Below are 17,345 nucleotides of genomic sequence, written 5' to 3' on the forward strand. Positions count from 1 at the left end.
TCCAGCAGTCAGAGTTTTCTTTATATTCCTCTCAGTCACATTTCCACATCCATGGGTAATTTATAACCCGCTTAACCCCTTCCCTGCCACCCCCCCAGCACAACCCCTTCGCTCAAGAGCATCCCTCGCAGCGGGGCGGCCGCACCTTCCCACCTCTGTTTGCTTTGGGAAGCACAAAAAGTCCCGCCGCAGAGTTTGCCGATCTCTAGAGAGGGGAAAAAAATGCCGTTGATGTCGAGGGGGTGCTTGAGCACAAGGGATGGGCTCTGTGGGGTTGGGACACGGGGTGATGGGTCCCCGGGCCACGGGGGGACGACGAGGACGCGCCGGCCAGCGTGGGGGGAGCCAGCGGCTTCACAAAAGGCTCCAGAAAAAAAAAATGTAGGTCAGTAGTGATAAATGCAAAAGGCATCGAGTGTTCCTGGCGAGGGGAGGAGGGAGGGCGGTAAATATTTGCCAACTCGAATATTATTGCCTGGGAAAGGGTTTTTTCTATTAAAAGGTGAGTGGATGGAGCATGGGCCGGCGCCAGGCGTAGTGCAGGCAGGTGCGGTGGGACCGTTGCCCACCAGCCCACTCAGCCAAGGGCACGGTGCTCCCGGCTCTCCCGGCACTCGATCCGGTGGTTTTTGGTCCCTCTGGGGGTCTCGGCTCCGGCTCTGTCCCTCCCGGCCGCTGGAAACCTCACCTGCAGCGCAGCGCCGTGATTTATGGTGACAGCCCCCAATCTATCCCATTTACTTGGCCATTAGTCACCGGTGCCGGACACGAGGCCGAGGGGCTGGACGGGCTCCAGGAGGGGGAAGGGGGGAACGAAGCCGACCTGGCAGCCCCGCCAGCCCGGCCGGAGCACATTTTCTCCCGGCCCTGGTTTGATTAACAAGATGAATAAGTTGGCGGAGCGCAGCGGGGCGAGGAGAGGCCCCACTCCCTGCTCCCGGGGGGGGGGGCATGGGGCTGCGCTCCCCCAGCCGTCCCTGAGGGGATTCGGCCACCTCCAACCCTCTCCCCTTGCCCCAGGGTGTGGAGCCCCCCCCTCAACCCTGAGCTGGGACCGGGAGACCCCCCCCTTCCCTGTGCCGGGGTCCTGCCATGTGTTCCCTATTAGGGCTGGAGGTTAGCGAAGCCCCCAGCCCTCCTCCTCCTCTTCCTCCTCCCCCCTGGCCCGCTTTGGGGTGCTGCCATAAATAAGGCTAATGGGCAGGGCAGCGGCGAGCGCGGGGCCAAGCCTGCGCCTTTTATGTCTTTTAAACCCTGGGAAATCAAAGCTGTAAATCTGGGGTGTCAGGGAGAGCCCAGCGCCCTGGTTGGGAAGGGGCCCTGCGGAGCCGGGGTGCGGGGTGGGATGCACGAAGGTGACCCGGGGAGAGGACCCGAGGGCTGCTGGGGGGGGCTGGCACGCCTGGGTCGAACGCTGGTTGGGGACAAGGGGCACGAGGGTCCCTATGGGGGTGCTGGCTAGGGGGTCAGTGAGGGTCCGGTGCTGCTTGTGCTCCCAGCGCCAGGGCAGCCCCGTCCCTCTGCACCCCTCTCTCTGTGTGCCGCCAGTGCCAATGTGCCCCCCGCTCTCCACATCCCCCCCTCCCAGTCCCCCCGCTTTCCCCAGTCCCTCTGTGCTGCTGGTGTCAGTGTGGCCCCCAGTCCCGCTGCTCCCCCCATCCTTCCGCATCCCCCAGTCCTGCTGTGTCCCTCTGATCCCTGCGCATCCCCCGGTCCCCCCGCATCCCCCAGTGCCCCCCTACAGCCCCTGCTCCCCCCACACCTTCGTGGTCCCTGTGCATCCCCTGGTCCCCTGGCATCCCCCAGTGCCCAAGCACCTCCCGGTCCCCAGACCCCCCCCCATTCTCCCGCATCCCGGGGTACCCCTACATCCCCTGGTCCCCTGGCACCCCCCGGTGCCCGAGCACCTCCTGGTCCCCAGACGCCCCCGCATCCTCCTGCATCCCGGGGTCCCCCTGCTTCCCCCGGTCCCCAGACACCCCCCCCCATTCTCCCCCATCCCAGGGTACCCCTACATCCCCTGATGCCCGTGCATCCCCCAACCTCCATGCATCCCCCGGTCCCCAGACCCCCCCCCATTCTCCCACATCTCGGGGTAACCCTACATCCCCCGGTCCCCAGACCCCCCCCCATTCTCCCCCATCCTGGGGTACCCCTACATCCCCCAATGCCCGTGCATCCCCCGGTGCCTGAGCACCCCCCGGTGCCCGAGCACCTCCCGGTCCCCAGCCCCCCCCGCATCCTCCCGCATCCCGGGGTACCCCTTCATCCCCCGGTCCCTAGACCCCCCCCCATTCTCCCCCATCCTGGGGTACCCCTACATCCCCCAATGCCCGTGCATCCCCCGGTGCCTGAGCACCCCCCGGTCCCCAGCCCCCCCCGCATCCTCCCGCATCCCGGGGTACCCCTGCATCCCCCGGTCCCCAGCCCCCCTCACTCTCCCGCATCCCGGCGTACCCCTTCATCCCCTGATACCCGTCCCCCCCCCGGTGTCCGAGCACCTCCCGGTCCCCAGACACCCCCCCCCTCCATCCTCCCCCGGTGCCCAAACCCCCCCCCCCCGCCCCCAGCATCCCCGCTCCGCTCTACCCGCCGGTACCACCCCCGGGGGTTGCCGGTGCCGGTGCCGGCGGAGCTGCGGCAGGCTGCGGCGGTTCCCCCCGCCCCCCCCCCCTCCCCGGCTCTCTTCTCCTTCTCCCCCCCCCACCCGGTCCCTCCCGGCCGCCCCCGCCCGGCGCGTCACGGCGGAGCCGGCAACGGCGGCAACGGCGGCGGCGGTGGGTGCGCTCCGTTCCGCTCCCGCCATGGCGGCCCACCGGTACCGGGCCTTACTGGTCCTCGGCCTGGCTGTGGCGGTCGCCACCGCCGCCGCCGTGGTCGCCGTTCCCGATCCTTTCTCGCCCCAGCTGGGAGACACCGCCGGTTGCCGCGGGCAGTGCGGCCGCAGCCTGCCCCGCCGGACCGCCGCCGTGAGTCGGGGGGGGGGGGTGGCACTGGGAGCGGCGAAGGGGGGGGGTACTGGGGGGTACTGGGAGCATGGGGAGGAGTAGGGGCACTGGGAGCATCGGGCAGCATCGAGGGGAAAGCGGGGAAACTGGGAGCGTCGCGGGGTATCAAGGGGGGACTGGGGAAACTGGGAGCATCGCGGGGTATCAAGGGGGGACTGGGGGAAACTGGGAGTATCGGGGGATGCGGGGGGAACCCTGGGGGGCACCAGCCCGCCCCGCATGGGCATCGCTGCTGTACAGGCCCCCACAGTGGGCCAGCCCCATGGGGAGCGCTGGGGGGGGGCACTGGGAGCAGCGTGGGGGGCACTGGGAGCAGCGTGGGGGCATTGGGAGCAACCTGGGGGGCACTGGGAGCACCGTGGAGGCATGGGGAGCACCATGGGGGGCACTGGGAGCACCGTAGGGGCACTGGGAGCACTGTGGGGGCACCAGGAGCACCACGGAGGCATCAGGACCACCATGGGGGGCACTGGGAGCACCGTGGGGGCACTGGGAGCACCATGGGGGGCACCATGGGAGCCCCGGTGGTCTCCTCTAGTGCTGGCTTTGGGGTGCCCCCGGTGAGGGCATCCACCCTGGTTTGGGGTGCCCGCAGTGGTTTCGCCCATCCCGGCTTTGGGGTGCCCCCCCGGGTCTCACCCATGCCACCTCGGCAGCGGCAGCTGCTCCGGGTTGGGGGTGCCACCGGTGAGGCCCCGCTCCCCATCACCAGTGGCATGGCAGAGCCGTCCCCGGGAGCACCGGGTGGCACAGGGCCAGCGGGACCGGGGCAAGCGGGTGACACCGTGGCGGCACGGTGGGCCAGCACCGAGCCACGGCAGCGGGGATTGAGATGGAGCCAAGCGCTGGGTTGCCGGACCCAGAGCATCACGGAAAGCCCCGGATCGGAGATGCCGTAGCCGTGCCATGCCGGGGGCCGCGTGCTGGCACCCGGGACCGTCCCCGAGCCCCCGCGGTGGCAGGGCCGTATCTAGGCCAGCGCCTTGGCAGGAGCCCACGCGGCCTCCGCTGCCGGAGCGGGGATGGAGTTGTTTTCCCATCTGGGCTCGAGCTGCCTCCCTGCCGGCACCCAGCCCTGCCCGCACTCCCCCACGGGTGCACGGACCCCCGTGGGTGGGTGCATCCGCTTTCCCCCAGCCTGCACGTGCAGATGCACGCGGTGACCCCCTGCGTAGGCTCGGTGCCCCCCCCCGGGTGCGTTCCCGGTGTCCCCAATGCATGCACCCCCCCACACACACCCCCTCCAGTGCATGCTGGTGCCCACCCAGCGCCAAGCACCCCGACAGAGATGGGGGGGTCCTGCCACGTCCTCAATGGGGACGAGGCCACGTGCCAACCCCACCATCAGGTGCAAACTGGGGGGGGGGGAAAAGGCAGCTCTCCCTCCCCCTGGGGATGCCATCGCCCCCGGGTTTGGGGTGCCAGCCCCCGGCCGTGGTCCTGCGGGAGGGTGGTGCTGCCTGGTACCCCCCAACTGGGTGCAGGGGTGGGGGGGAGGCTGCGGTGGGGGTCCGGCGCAGCCACCAGGCTGAGCTTGGTGCCAGCTCCACGCTCGCCTCCTCCTCCTCCCTGCAGGATGCTGTTCTCAACGCCTGTTACCGGGGCTGCCGGCTGTTCTCCATCTGTCACTTCGTGGATGCGAGCGCCGAGCTGAACACAACCCGAGCTGAGTGTGAAGCAGGTGAGGAGCCGGCGGCCGAGTGGCCCCGGTTCCCCCAAACACCATCCCGGGGGGGTCCCCCATATACCGCCAGCATCACCATGACACCTTCCACCCTCCCCGAGCATCCTGCCTCCGCTCGGCCCCACGCTGTGCCCCCAGGACCTTGCTGCAAACCAAGCGGGGTGCAGATTTGCACCCACTGGGTGTAAATCGGGAGGGATTAGGGGGGTCCTAGGGATGAGGGGCTCATCTGGGGGATTGAGCACCCCCTAAATCTGACCCCCCCCCCCACCTTGCAGCATGCACCGAAGCCTACAGCAACGCAGAGGAGCAGTTTGGCTGCGTGACGGGGTGCCGCAAGCAGCTGCCCGAGGTGGAGAGCAGGAAGGAGAAGGTGAGGGTCCAGGGAGATGGGGACCTCCCGTTCCCCCCCCCTTAACCTGCCCAACCTGTCCCTGGTGCCACCGGCAGTGGCTCTACCCTGTCCCTGCATCTGGCTCCTTCCCCAAAGGGTCTGTGGGCAGCAGGGGCTGGATGTGTCCCTCGCCCCGGGGTGCCTCGGCTGCTCCGTCCCTGTGCCATCACCCCACGGGACTGCCGGGGACCGGCCGGGGAAGGGATTCGGCTCCGCAAGGAGCCTGGAGCCGTGGGGCTGCCCTCAGGGTGTCTTCTCCGGCCACCTCAATCCTCACCTGACCCCCGGTGTGGGGACACGGGGTGACTTGGTCACCCTGGGCATGGCAGGGACCAAAGTTTGTCCCGCTACGGAGCAGAGCACGCAACGCCAATGCAATGGAGACCCTGCTGAGCCCACCGGCCACCCCCTGCTCGGGACACCACAGGGAGATGCTGGGACGTGGTGGCTTGGCCCCTGGGTCCCACTTTAGGAAAAATCCCTTCCTCCTGCGGCAGCTCAGCCCAGTCCCTCCTCTCCCTGGGGATGAAGGCTCTAACACCCCGCATGTGCAGCCCATCCATCCCTCCATCCCTCCCCAGCTCCGTCTCTCCCCTCGCTGCCCGCCGGCCGTCCCCACCAGCAGCCTCGCAGTTCGGCAAGTCCCAGCGCCAGGACCCAGTTTCCCCCCGTGCTTTCCGAAGGCGGATTGGGACCACGCGTGCTCCTTGGCAAAACCCACACCGTGGGATGCCCGCTGCATCTTGCTTTATTTTATATCCCCTCTTATACGTGCTCCTGCAGATGGGTGCTGTGGGCTTGCTGGGATGATACGAGCCTGCTGCCGGCCTGTTGCGCTGCTTCGTCCGAAGCATAAAAAGCAGATTAACTGGGCTCGACCCAGGCTGCTGCAGATTTGGGCCAGGCAGGGCGATTACGCCGAATTCCCAGGGCGAGAGGATCTGACGGGCGATTGTTGCAGATTCCCCCACTTTTGATCTGTTATCCTTCCCAGCAATTAGCAACGCTTTTTCCTCCTACATTTAATTAATTCAGCTTTTGCCCAATTAATTAAATTAGACTTTGGCCCAAGGTAGAGGCTTTTGGCTTTGTACACGTGCAGACAAAGATGAATTTGTGCTGTAGAAAGCCACGGCTCCTTCGAAAAATTGCTTTGCAGCCTGTTTTTAAGACCTTCCTAGTGTCTGATCCCATTTCCCAGCCCCTCTCCGAGGCCGGGGATGAGCACCGGGGGGCAACCGGCTGACGGGGAGGGCCGTCACCCCCTTCACCCACCCAAAGCATTTTTCCTTCGGGTTCCCAGACAAGCAGGCAAAGCAGATTTAGCATAATAATTAGATACAGAATCTGACCTATTTATTTCCTGTTTGCTGGTTTGACCGTGCAAGGGGCTGTCGGAAAATGTTCGAAGCCAGTGGCAGGGAGCAGCCAAGCGGATTCCAGCAGGGATGCTTTAAAAATAACAAACCGCCGCGACGGCCAAGAATCCAGGGCACGGAGAGGCTGCCAGGAGAGAAACGCCCTCGGCATCTCGGCCGCTCCGCTCCTATTGTTTAAAGAGCTGGTGCGAGCTCAGGGCTGCTGAGGGGCTGGGTGATGGCCCTGGGGCTGGGTGATGGCCCTGGGGACCGCAGCCCTGGGCTCGGTGAACCTCCCGTGGCCGAACCACAGGTCCCGCACGTCCCCATCCCTGGGAGAAGCAGGCTGAGCCCCAGACCTGAGCGTTTGGCTCAACTCGGTCACGTCCTCGGGGTGGGATGTTGTCTGCCAGGGTGGGTGACGAGGGGACAGCGGTGACACGATGTCCTTGCTCCTTTGCAGAGCCTGGAGCTGAAGGCTCCGTCGTTCTCCATGTTCGATTTGGTCTCCACCTTCTGCAACGACATCGTCAGCTCTGCCCAGAGCTTCATCTCCTCCACCTGGACCTTCTACCTGCAGGCAGATGATGGCAAAGTCGTGGTCTTTCAGGTGGGGGTGTTTCAGGTGGGGGTGTCCCGCGTCCCCACTCTGCTGCAGGGGGTGGGGACCCCCCCGCTCACTGCTTTCTCCCTCTTTCCCTGCCAACCCATCAGTCCCAGCCGGAGATGGAGTATCCAGTACTCGAGGCACTGGAGACCCAGCCGGAGCGGCCGGTGCGGCCGGGACTGGGGTCCAGCCCCCACGTCTCCCAGCCCCACACAGGTGCGGGGGGGTCTGGGCTGCCGGTGGGGTGAGGGGCCGGGACCCTCCAAGCCCTCTTGGCTCTAATCCGATTTCTCCAGAGCTAACAAATTACCCGCTTCTCAGGTCTGATTAGCTTCCACACCCCACATACCCGCAGGGTCCGGACTCGGGACCCACTCCAAGAAGTTCCTGGGATCCTCTGCGTCCCTGCAGCGGGCAGAGGGTCCCTGGGGGGAGAGGGGACCACCCGGCACCCCTGCACCCCATCATGTGCTGGGCAAGGGGATGGGGAGCAGGACAGGCGTGCCCACAGTGGGTGCCCGGGCTCAGCATCGCCTCTCCCCTGCCAGGCCCCCGGGTGAAAGGGGAGAAGCCCCCCGTGAAGGAGCCACGAGGCAAAGGCAAGGTGCAGCACCCGGACCCCCCGCAGCCGGAGCACGACTTCCTCGGCTGCATGTCCAAGTAGGTGTAGTGGGGCTGCGCGGGTGCCTGGGGGGGCCTGGACCTGCTGGATACGGCGGAGCAGATGCTCTCCCACCCCCCAATTCCCACCTCGTGCCCTGCCATAAACTCGTCCTTTTTCTTTGGCGGGGGGTGGTGGGGTGTTACAGGCGCTCAGGCCTTCCTCGCTGGATCCTGGCTGCCTGCCTCTTCCTCTCCATCATGGTGATGCTGTGGCTGAGCTGTGCCAGTTTGGTGACTGCTCCTGAGCAGCACGTCAAGACCCAGGTACGGGGTGAGCGGTGCTCAGCGCAGCCTGGTGGGGGGGTCCTATGGGGGTCCCCGACACCCTGGCTCTCCCCATCACAGCTGGGTGAGCCTTGGCGGGGCTGAGACGTGGCCGTACAGTGTTTGTGGTCCCCGGCCACCGTGCTGGGCTCGCCGGCACGTCCATGCCGTGCTGTACGTCCCCAGCCAGCCCCGTGGTGTTCCCGGTCTGGGGACAACGGGGTCCTGTCCCCTCTGCCTCTCTTTCAGCCTCTGAGCATCAACGGAGACAAGGAGTACCTGGAAGACCTGGATGGCCCTGGCGCTTTCCCCCTGCCGCCCGTCATCGCCGTCACCCTGTGCCCCACGCACGGTGGCGAGGACGTGGGGCCGCTGCCCCTCAAGGTCGACCTGGGCAAGACCATCCTGTAGTGCTCCCACCCTTCCCATCACCACCACATCACCTCCCTGTTTCCATCCCCAGGACATCGTCCCCGGTCCCATTCTGTGGTCCCTCCAGCTCCCCCGTGTCCCCGGCTCCTGGAGGGGCATCTCTGGCTCTGGCATGGTGGGGGGACCGGGGGTACGATCTGGCTCGGTCCCGCTCTCCTCCCCAGGGATGGCCGCTGCAGAGGAGGCTCCCAGGAGCCGGGCAGCGGCTTTGCCTCCTCTGTAGATGTGCTGTTTGCTGGGATCTTGGTTTCCAGTGCTCGAGAGCCAAGAGAGGAGCTGCCAGAGCGGGGAGGCCGGGGGGAGCCCGTCCTCGTAGCGGGGCGGTCCGTCTCTTCCCGACCGGAGCCCCCGGGGCCCCGCAGCCCTCCGGGCATGGGTCCAGCACTGGGCAGGAGGGAGCCGGCTGCGGTGGGGGATGGAGAGTGTCTGCAGCGTTCTGGGCTTTGGCTCGGCACATCCCCGGCCTCCCACCTTGGGCTGAGCCTCCAAGGCGCCGTCTCCAGCCCTGGGAACTCCCTTCCGCCGGCCGGAGCCGATTGCCTTGGGGAGCCGAAACGTGGCGAATGGATTTGGCGTTGGCAGCCGGAGAGAGGAGCGGATCTTGCCGCCTCCATGCCCACGCGAGGACCCAGCCGGCCCCTTCCCGGAGCTGCGGAGGGGCCCCAGGGTGGCTCCTTCCCCTCCCTGATGCCTTTGGGGCGGCTGGCCCCAATGCCGATGACGGGTCGCTGGTGGGACTGAGCAGGGGACGAGGCGACGTTTTCCTGCCTCGTGCTGCTGTGGCACGTCTGAGCTCAGGCAGGAGGTGTGAGCTGCCGGGATGCCTCCGTCCTGGGCTCGGCATCCCTGCCCGATGCCGGCAGCAGCTCAGCCTGCAGGGCTGTAGCCGATGGCAGGACCTAGTGGCAGCCGGCCTCCAGGTTCCCTGGCTCACAGCACTGCCCTGGAAGCAGGGGGCTAGTCCTGGGGTCTCCTGGTCAAGCGGGGACCTCCTCGGCTCGCCCCGGCACAGCGCCTCGGCACGGAGGGGTCCCCTTCCCTCCCTCTGCTCCGCAGGGCTCTGCTCCCACAGCCGGGCTCGGTGCGAGCCGAGGCATCTCCCCATCTCCCCGCCGTTCTCCATCACTTGACTTCGTGCATCATTTCGTGGTTTGATTTGCACCGGCATGTGGTTCATCAGCCCCTGGTGCCCCATGGGGACACCCCTGCACTTGGGAGGGACGGCTCGGCGGCAGCAGTCCCTGCCATCCCCGCGTCTACCTAACACGTCTGTACAGATTAACTTATTACCCGCGACTCCCCACCCTTGGGTTTTTAGGCTCTCTCCGTGTGCCGGCTGCTCCCCAGCGCTGAGCGGTCTCGGGGGGCTGTGGCGTGGTGGGGCGAGGGGGCTCTCGTCCCCGTCCCCACAGGTTTTGTGCTGCTCCGTATCACTTTCACCGTGCAACATATCTGGATTTGGGGAACTGGGTTGGGGAGGGGGTGGGGGGGTATTGTGTCCGTTTTGGGGTACACTTTTTGTTGTCGCTTTTTGGCCGCTCGGCTCAGTGTAAAGCTCGGTGGAGTCTGTGGTGTTGTCCCGGCCACGGCAGCTCTCCCCATCCCCGGGGTGCAACCGCACCGGGCCGTGAGCTTGGGGGAGAGGGTGGCTGCGGAGGCCCCCCCAGCTTCGCTTCCAAAGGGCAAACCCAGCCCCAAGCTGGCTGGGCGGTGCGGGCGGAGGGGAAATAAAAGGTTTGTACCGGACCCGGACGAGTCGGTGGCTTCACGGGGTGCCCGTCGCCAGCTGGGGAACAGGTTCGAGCCCCTGTGCAGGGCTGGTGGGAGGACGCAGGTCTGTTCCCGTCTTTGCAAGCCGAGCCAGGATGAAACCTCCAGCAAACTGGAGAGAAATCCCCTGCTTGGGCTGTTTTGCACTGACACGGAGCGTTGCTCCTCTCCGCTGCAGGCTGTGGGGCCGGCAGATTGGCCAGATCGAGAGATTCGGCATCAAGCGTAAAAGGAGATGCTGTGTTCCCCGGGGAGCTGGTACCAACGCCCGTGGGGTGGGTGGGCTCGGTGGGTGCTGGAGGGTGCGGGATGGGCAGGGGGCCATGCACGCCAACACGTCCACCCGTCAGCCGTGAGGAGGAGGAGGCTGAGACACGGTGGTGGGGAGGACTGCATGCATGTCCTCACGCATGGGTATAAAGAAGCACTGGGGAGCGAGGGCTTTTCCCACTGAAAATTGCCTGCCGGCACCTGGGTGCCCATTTCAAGGAGGGAAAGCGTAAACCGGGCCGTGCACGCGTGCGACACGTCAGCGTGACACGTCAGCGTAACACGCCGCGGCCGCCCAGGCTCGAGGGCTGGGACGCGCTCGCGTGTGCATGCACCCACCTTTCCCCCGCGGCGTGTGTTTTTCCTGGCGTGGCGCCCGCGTCCACGCCGCAGTCGAGCTCTCCCCATGCCAAGCACGACACAAAAGCTCACGCAAGGGCCTGGAGGCTCGTTTTTAGCACTTCAGTAGCTCAGCGGGGTCCCATCCTCGGAGCCAGCAGTGGCACGGGGCCCCTGAGGAATTGGGGCTGGTGCTGGCCTCAGCTGCTTATTTTCTCTGGGGTGCGGAGCTGGGGACAAGGAGGTGCTGCCCGACCCCTGTGGAGGGATGCTGGGGTGCTCGACACGAGTCGCAACCGAAGAAGGATCTCCAAAGGGGATGCAGGGCTTGGTTCGCTGCCTTGCCAGCAGTCTTTGCTGCCGGAGCACGGCCCCCCCAGTCCCTAAATTGGGGGGTTCGATGTCACCCCCATGCAGTGCGGCAATGCCGGGTGCCGGAGGGGGATGCTGTGCTCTGCGGGCTGGGCTCAGCTCGCTGAACAGAGAGGAGAGCGAGGGTGTTTTCTGCTCGCTGCCTGCCCTGCCTGTGCAGCAGGCAGGGAGCCGTGTGGAGGATGCTCTGGGCAGCCCTGGCTGTACGGAGTCGGCGCGGGAGGTAGAACGTGTACCATGGCCGTATTGCGCGGGCGATGGGATCTGGGGGCTTGCACGGTGTCCTCAGCAGACAGCTGGGTGCCTCGGGGTCCCAGGGTGGGCAGAGGGGTGTTGGGGGCCGGCAGGACAAGAGGGAAGGATTGAGAGATGGGACCCCAGCGCTCAGCAGCCTTTGGGGTAGGGGCAAGCTGATGACCCAGAGACAAGAGCCCCCCGGCCAGGGCCAAGCCACCAAGTGCCCCCCCAGACGGTGTGTCAGGGGGTGTCTTTCTCCGGCATTTTCCATCCATAGCCCAGGGCATTAACGCTGAGCCCCGTTATGGGCTGGGCAAGGGTGCTGGCAGCCGCTCACCCCCAGACACCCTGCGGTGATGGAGCAGCGGTTGGGTGCAAGAAGGAGCGAACAGGAAAACCCCGGGATGGTGCTGCCTGGGGGTGAGACCCCCAACTACAGGGTTCTCTGCGTCCCCCTGCTATGGGCTGGTGCAGAGGGAAGTGGCAAGGCACAAGATCGGTGCGGACAGCTGGTAAACCCTGCCCGCCGCGGGCAGCGGCTCCGAGCGGGTCCCCTCCTGGGCTGGGAGCCGGGCTACAAACCGTGGACAAGCTCCTCGCCTTTAAACTGGAGTCAGATTCCTCGTTTCTGGCTCAGGGTGCAGGAAACTGTGCCCAGGAGCAGGTGAGGAGAGACCCCACTCTAACAAGAAGGAGATGCATGAAATTAGCTGGTTCCACTCCCCCCAGCAGGCAGCCGGGGTGTTTTCCATCCGACGCCTTTTCCTTCTCGCTCCCTCTTTTTTATTTTTTCAGGGGGGGAAGCAAAATTCATGGTGTGTGGCCCCATCGGCAACAGGCAAGCCAGCCCACGGCGGAATCGCACCCTCCAGCCCATGGCCGGCGGCAAGGGCACGGGGGATCATGAGCCCACGGTGGGTCGCGTCCTCGCGGCGACCATCTGCGCGCCCACGCTCGCCTCCCGCGCGTCCAGCCACAGGTCAGCAAGAAATCGCAGACCGGTAGGTGGGGACTGTTAGCCACGCTGCGGCAAGAAGCGGCTTCAAAAAGTGGGGGGAGGCCAGCAAGCTGCCCCCCACACCTCCACCACGGACCCCCGCAGCATCTCCCCGCTCGTAAGATGCCGTCGCTCGGCCTCTGTGCCGGCGATGTGCTGAGGGTTGTGGGGATTTCACTGGCTGTGGTTGGGGTCGGCAGCCCCACCCGGCAGCTCTCTCTGTGTCTGTGTTGGGCTGCTGTTTTCACCTCCAGAAAATGCCCCCTCCTTTCTTCCCCCTCCCTGCAAATCTCAGCTGCCAGGAGCTGGCCCGGCTCCACCGCCGCTCGCACACTCCAGCTGAGGAGCCGGGCCACGCGGTGAATGCATTTGCTCACAGATTTCCCTCCCCTCTCGCCGTCTGCTCCCAATGGTGTCGTTCGCCCCTATTTCTCATCACGCTCTCCCGTGCCGAGGAAGATTTCGGGAGCTCTCGCAGCTCCTCATCCCACTGTCGGGTGCCCAGAGCCCAGTGCCGTGTCCCACCGGGACATCTCTGCTTGGGAAGAGAATTGGGGTCCATGGTCCAGGGATGCCGCACAGGGCAGAAAGCCCAGGACTGGGACAGCAGAGTGGGGAAGGACTCCGAGATGCCCCTGCCTTGCACACACGCGTGCCAACCCCCATTTTCATGATCTGTGTCCGATTTTCCCGACTTGCAATGCACACGGTGTTGGTTCACCTGGGTCTGCACCCGTCGCTCCCCTTCGCCCCTTCCCACTCACATCCCGGGGAGATGCCGCTGGATGCAAAACAGCCGGGGGAAGGTTTCTTATTCTTGTCTCATGTTGGAGGAATGAGGGTCTTTCATGAGAAAGCACAAATTAGGGTGAAACAGCGGTTTTGGGGCCTGCCAGAGCAGGGCTTTTGAAGATGACAGAAAAAGAGCCCGGGCTCCTATCTCAGCTGGGGAAAAGATATTTTCTAGTTGCTCCAGCTGCCTCTCTCTGCCCCTGGCCCAGCTCCTGCTAGCACATGGTTGCAATCCGGTGCTGTTCTGACCAACACACAGAGCTGTAAATTCAGCTTTAAGCTCAACGGAGGTTAAGTCTCCATCCAGAGATGGAGCGAGGATAAGGGCGCGGGGTGGGGAGTTGGACAAGGATTCAAAGCGAGCTCTGGCAGCACCGCTGGCTTGCAGCACCTTCCCGACCCCACGCATGGGAGCTGAGCCCTTGTTCTTACAAATGCTCCTTCGAACCGCACTGGGCACCATCCTGGAGCCAGCAGCAAAGCTCGTGTGGCCTTCAAAGATGGAAACCTCACGGTGCTGCCGAAATCAGGCAGCCGGGCTGGCAGGGGAGCGCCGTGCCGTAGACGGCCACCCGGGAAAACACATCCATGGGTTTCCTCTCCCCGTCCTCCTTCCTATGACCTACCCCAAAGAAGCAGAGCCACGGGTGATTCAACAACAACAAAACCAAACGAAAAACAATCTCCTCGTGCTAATGGGATTGGTTCTGTCCCTACCACGCACATTCCAGCCCGGCTCGAGGGACCGCTCGGGGTGGGGGGGGGGGAAGGGGAAGCCAAATTATTCTCCGTCTTCAAATGTCAGAGTTCAGCACGGTGCCGCTGGCTGGACCTGGCGCAGCTGCTGTGCCGTGGCGATGCCGTGTGGAGGCGAAGCACCCTCTCGGCAGCCGGCATGGAGCGCCTGCGCGCATCCAGCCTGCCGCCAAGTGACATGCATTTTCCATTCCCTGGGCTTCATTACTTCTTGGAACGCAGACCTCGTTCGCCGGGCCATGAGGGGCTTCGCTTCCCTCCGTGTTTATTTTCGCTGCCGTGTGTTCTTTTGCCAGGTGAGGAGCTCAGCCAAGCTGGTCAGGGAAAGCAGAGATGTATGGTTGCGGTTTGGCCAGGCAGATGGGAATCGGGCTCCCTTAAGTGCCGACACGGCGGCGCGGCGCAGCACCTGCTCACCTTCAGGCGTTGGGGCCGTCCTGCTGATTTCACGGGGATGACACGTGTGCTTAACACTGCAGCACGTGCAGAAGGGATTTGCTGGATCGTGGCCTCACACCGGTGCCGAACGGCACTGGGGACAGCCAACGCCTCCAGCTGGCGTGGGAGCCGGCTCCCGCGGGTGCCATGTGCGTCAGCTCGCCCCGCCGTGCGTGGGAGTGGAAGGAGCCCAAGATTCGTAAAAAAAGGTGTTCGGCCTTCCCCCAAGCCAGACCCCACGTGGCTCTGCTGTCTGCTTCCCGCTCGCTCCTGCTCCTCCCGCTCACTCTTCAGCGCAGGGCATAGCAATCCCTACGCCTCCCAGCACCGGCGTATGCACAGGTGTGCGTTATCCATGCCGGATGAGATGGCACCGCTGCTCCATGGGGTGGGTAATGCTGCCTGGGGGTGGGAGTCCGGCCAAAGAGCTGGGTCGTCTCCATCCCGGCAGAGTGGGGATGCTGCTCGGCTGATGTGCCATGCCGGAGCCTCGGCAGCAGCTGCTGTGTCGGTTCGGCTCTGCAGCAGGAGATCGGGGACCTGAAGGGCTGGTCTGTGCCCCAGGATGGGTGGGAGCCTACAGACCTCATCCTGCCCTGGGGGGCTCATGTACCACCGCATCACTGGGGGTCCCACGTCCCCCAGGGCTGGTGGCTGGTCTCAGCCATGGAGTTATTTGCACAGGTGGTGCTCAAGGGGGGAAGGAGCATCTCACCTTCACCAGCCTCCCAGGAGAGACTAATAACGTCTCAGGGAGCTGAAAGATCTCCAAGCCCGAACATGAGCGGGGGGAGATGCAGGCAGGGTATCCTGATGGGGCAAAATAAAAGGGAGAGAGAAGGACCAGCTCACGTGATGCCGTGGCCCATCTTTATCTGGAGAGCCGGCACGCAGACGCACCCCGGCCTGCATGCTCGACCCCTCCCCGGGCTCACACGTTTGTTGGGATTACATGGGGATTAGCAGAGAGCAGTCTACCAGAAATCAAGAGGGAATAAAACCAGCCGGAAGCACAGGCAACAGAAAAGCCCCACAGCACCCTCAGGACATGCATGACAAGCAGGAGATGGAGCTGCATTCATCACTGATGCTGTGCGGAGGCAGGGAGCAAGAGGGAGGTCACTCGCAGACTCCTCCATAACAATAGCAAATAAAAGAACGTTGGGGCTTTGTTGTGCTGGGGAAAATCTAGCAAGAATTGGAAAAAAAAGCTCGTTGAGGCCAGCTGTCCGCCTCCTCCACCCAACACAAACTGCGTGGACCGATAGTGCTGCGAGCTGCGAGGAATTCCTGTTTCTGAGCGCTTGCAGGATGAAATGAAAAGGTCGGAGGAAAAGGCAGCGCTGCCAGCTCATGATTTTGTCATTAGTCTCACAATGTTGGATGCAGATTTTAAAGCCCCAGCTGTGGGAGTCGTGGGATATGCGAGAGCTTGGCTTACAGTAAAAGGTACATTGCTAGACCTCGTGTTTTGTAGGGGGGGGGGGGGGGAGTGAAAATATAACTCAAATACATCCTGATGGCTTAAAATGAAGATCAGAAAGAAGAAGAATGTAAATAGTTTGGAGTTTATTCTTTTTTCTTTTTTTTTTTAACACAGTAAGTTAGACTTGTGATTTTATGGGCAGACCACCGCTCTCCACAGTAGGAATACCAGGACCGCCTTGACGTACTGTGTGTGCAGGATAAATATATTAAAGTTGTGCGAGTTGCTCAGATGCTGTGCTAACACTGGTTGTAAAAATCACCTTAGATGTAAGGCAGGCTCCTTGGGGAAGGGGCTAAGTGCACTCAACAAATAATGAATAGAAATAAAAATAAATATCAGATGGCCCATAAAATCAAACAATAATGGTAACTAAAAAGTTCCTGGATTTGCTGTGAGAGATAAAATCCCATCAGCGGTATGAAATAACAAGAAATACCCCCTTTTGGTTCCTTCTCCACATGACACAAGTCAGCACGCCTGGTCACCAGAGTAGTTATGGAATACATCTTCCTTCCAGCATCTTATAAATGCATTTTTCATGCTTTGAGAGACCTTCTGGGGTTCAATTTAACTGGGATCTGGGGAACATGTGAAAGGCATTTACAGCATGCGGCACAGCCTGGTTTTTCCTGCAGGGGAAGCAGAGGTGTAACGTTCACAGCTCCCATCCACCGACCCACCTGGGATGGAGAGGTCCGCAGTGAGCGGGCAGCCCGGCTGGGCTAGCCGTCAGCAAGGCTGCTTTATTGCTGTGTATTTATTGAACCGAAATAGAGGCACTTAAAATATCTATATGGACCTAAAAATAATAAAGGGAAAGCGTTTATTTTAAACCTTTTAAAGAGCGGGGTGTGCCGCAAAGCTAAATCTACAGAAAGTGGCCCCAGGAGAAAGTGGAAGCTATCAAATGAAGCAGAGCTGGTGTCTGAGGAAGCAGGACAAGCACGAGGGGTTGGTGAGGAGGGGCAGGAGCCCCCAAACACCAGCAAAACACAAAACAGAAAGGTGGGGGGAGAAGTGGGGTGGGAGCCACACTTTCTCCCACAGCTCTGTCTTGCAGGCAGCACTGCCCAGCGGAAAGGGCATCGTGGTGAAACACCGGGGACGGACTGCTGCGGGCTCTGCCGATGACTTACGGCATTAACTTTCATCCGCTGCCTCTCCCGCGCCTCCTCCCGCTCTCCCTGTGCCTCGGTGCGCTGACATCTCCTCTTCTGTGTAGGTCGGGTCTAAAATAACAGGGCCCCGAGGTCCTGGCTGGGGTCTCCGTGTGCTGCAGCAATACAAATAGCAAATTAATAAGTACTGCTTCCCTTTCTCCCAAAGGTTTTACGAGGCTTAATTAATGAATGTCTGTAAAACGCATTTGGAGCTGGGAATGAAATGTGCTGTGGAAATGCCAAATATTTTTAATGCTCCAGCAGATTTAGAAGGTTTAAATAAGAAAAATACACAGCTTCGCCTCTGAAACAGAT

At 63.1% G+C, this 17,345-nt stretch overlaps 1 protein-coding gene and 1 long non-coding RNA gene across 3 annotated transcripts; one reads left to right on the plus strand and one right to left on the minus strand.

The window, feature by feature from the left end:
• LOC138686563 (uncharacterized) lies at positions 1 to 2,663 on the minus strand. Its single transcript, XR_011325915.1, has 2 exons — positions 2,590 to 2,663; positions 1 to 867 (listed from the first exon to the last, which is right to left on the minus strand). It is a non-coding gene; the product is annotated as an uncharacterized lncRNA (long non-coding RNA).
• A 52-nt stretch (positions 2,664 to 2,715) lies between these two features.
• On the plus strand, positions 2,716 to 10,156 carry TMEM59L (transmembrane protein 59 like). 2 transcript variants are annotated; one of them, XM_069790416.1, is made up of 8 exons: positions 2,716 to 2,969; positions 4,584 to 4,689; positions 4,971 to 5,065; positions 6,908 to 7,054; positions 7,159 to 7,267; positions 7,600 to 7,711; positions 7,837 to 7,978; positions 8,228 to 10,156. In XM_069790416.1, the coding sequence occupies exons 1-8, from the start codon at positions 2,805 to 2,807 to the stop codon at positions 8,387 to 8,389; spliced, it is 1,038 nt and encodes a 345-aa protein (XP_069646517.1). In that variant the 5' UTR covers positions 2,716 to 2,804; the 3' UTR covers positions 8,390 to 10,156. The 2 variants fall into 2 exon arrangements, with proteins under 2 accessions (XP_069646517.1, XP_069646518.1); XM_069790417.1 differs by having other exon boundaries at positions 2,717 to 2,969; positions 7,861 to 7,978.
• The last annotated feature ends 7,189 nt before the right edge of the window (positions 10,157 to 17,345 follow it).

This window comes from Haliaeetus albicilla, chromosome 8 (genome assembly GCF_947461875.1).
Source record: "Haliaeetus albicilla chromosome 8, bHalAlb1.1, whole genome shotgun sequence".
Classification (NCBI taxonomy): Eukaryota; Metazoa; Chordata; class Aves; order Accipitriformes; family Accipitridae; genus Haliaeetus; species Haliaeetus albicilla.

Coding starts and splice junctions, on each gene's coding strand:
- TMEM59L (XM_069790416.1), top strand. CDS start 2,805: ATGGCGGCCCACCGGTACCGGGCCTTACTGGTCCTCGGCCTGGCTGTG. Junction 5,066..6,907: donor TGGAGAGCAGGAAGGAGAAG/GTGAGGGTCCAG, acceptor GCTCCTTTGCAG/AGCCTGGAGCTGAAGGCTCC. Junction 7,979..8,227: donor AGCAGCACGTCAAGACCCAG/GTACGGGGTGAG, acceptor CCTCTCTTTCAG/CCTCTGAGCATCAACGGAGA.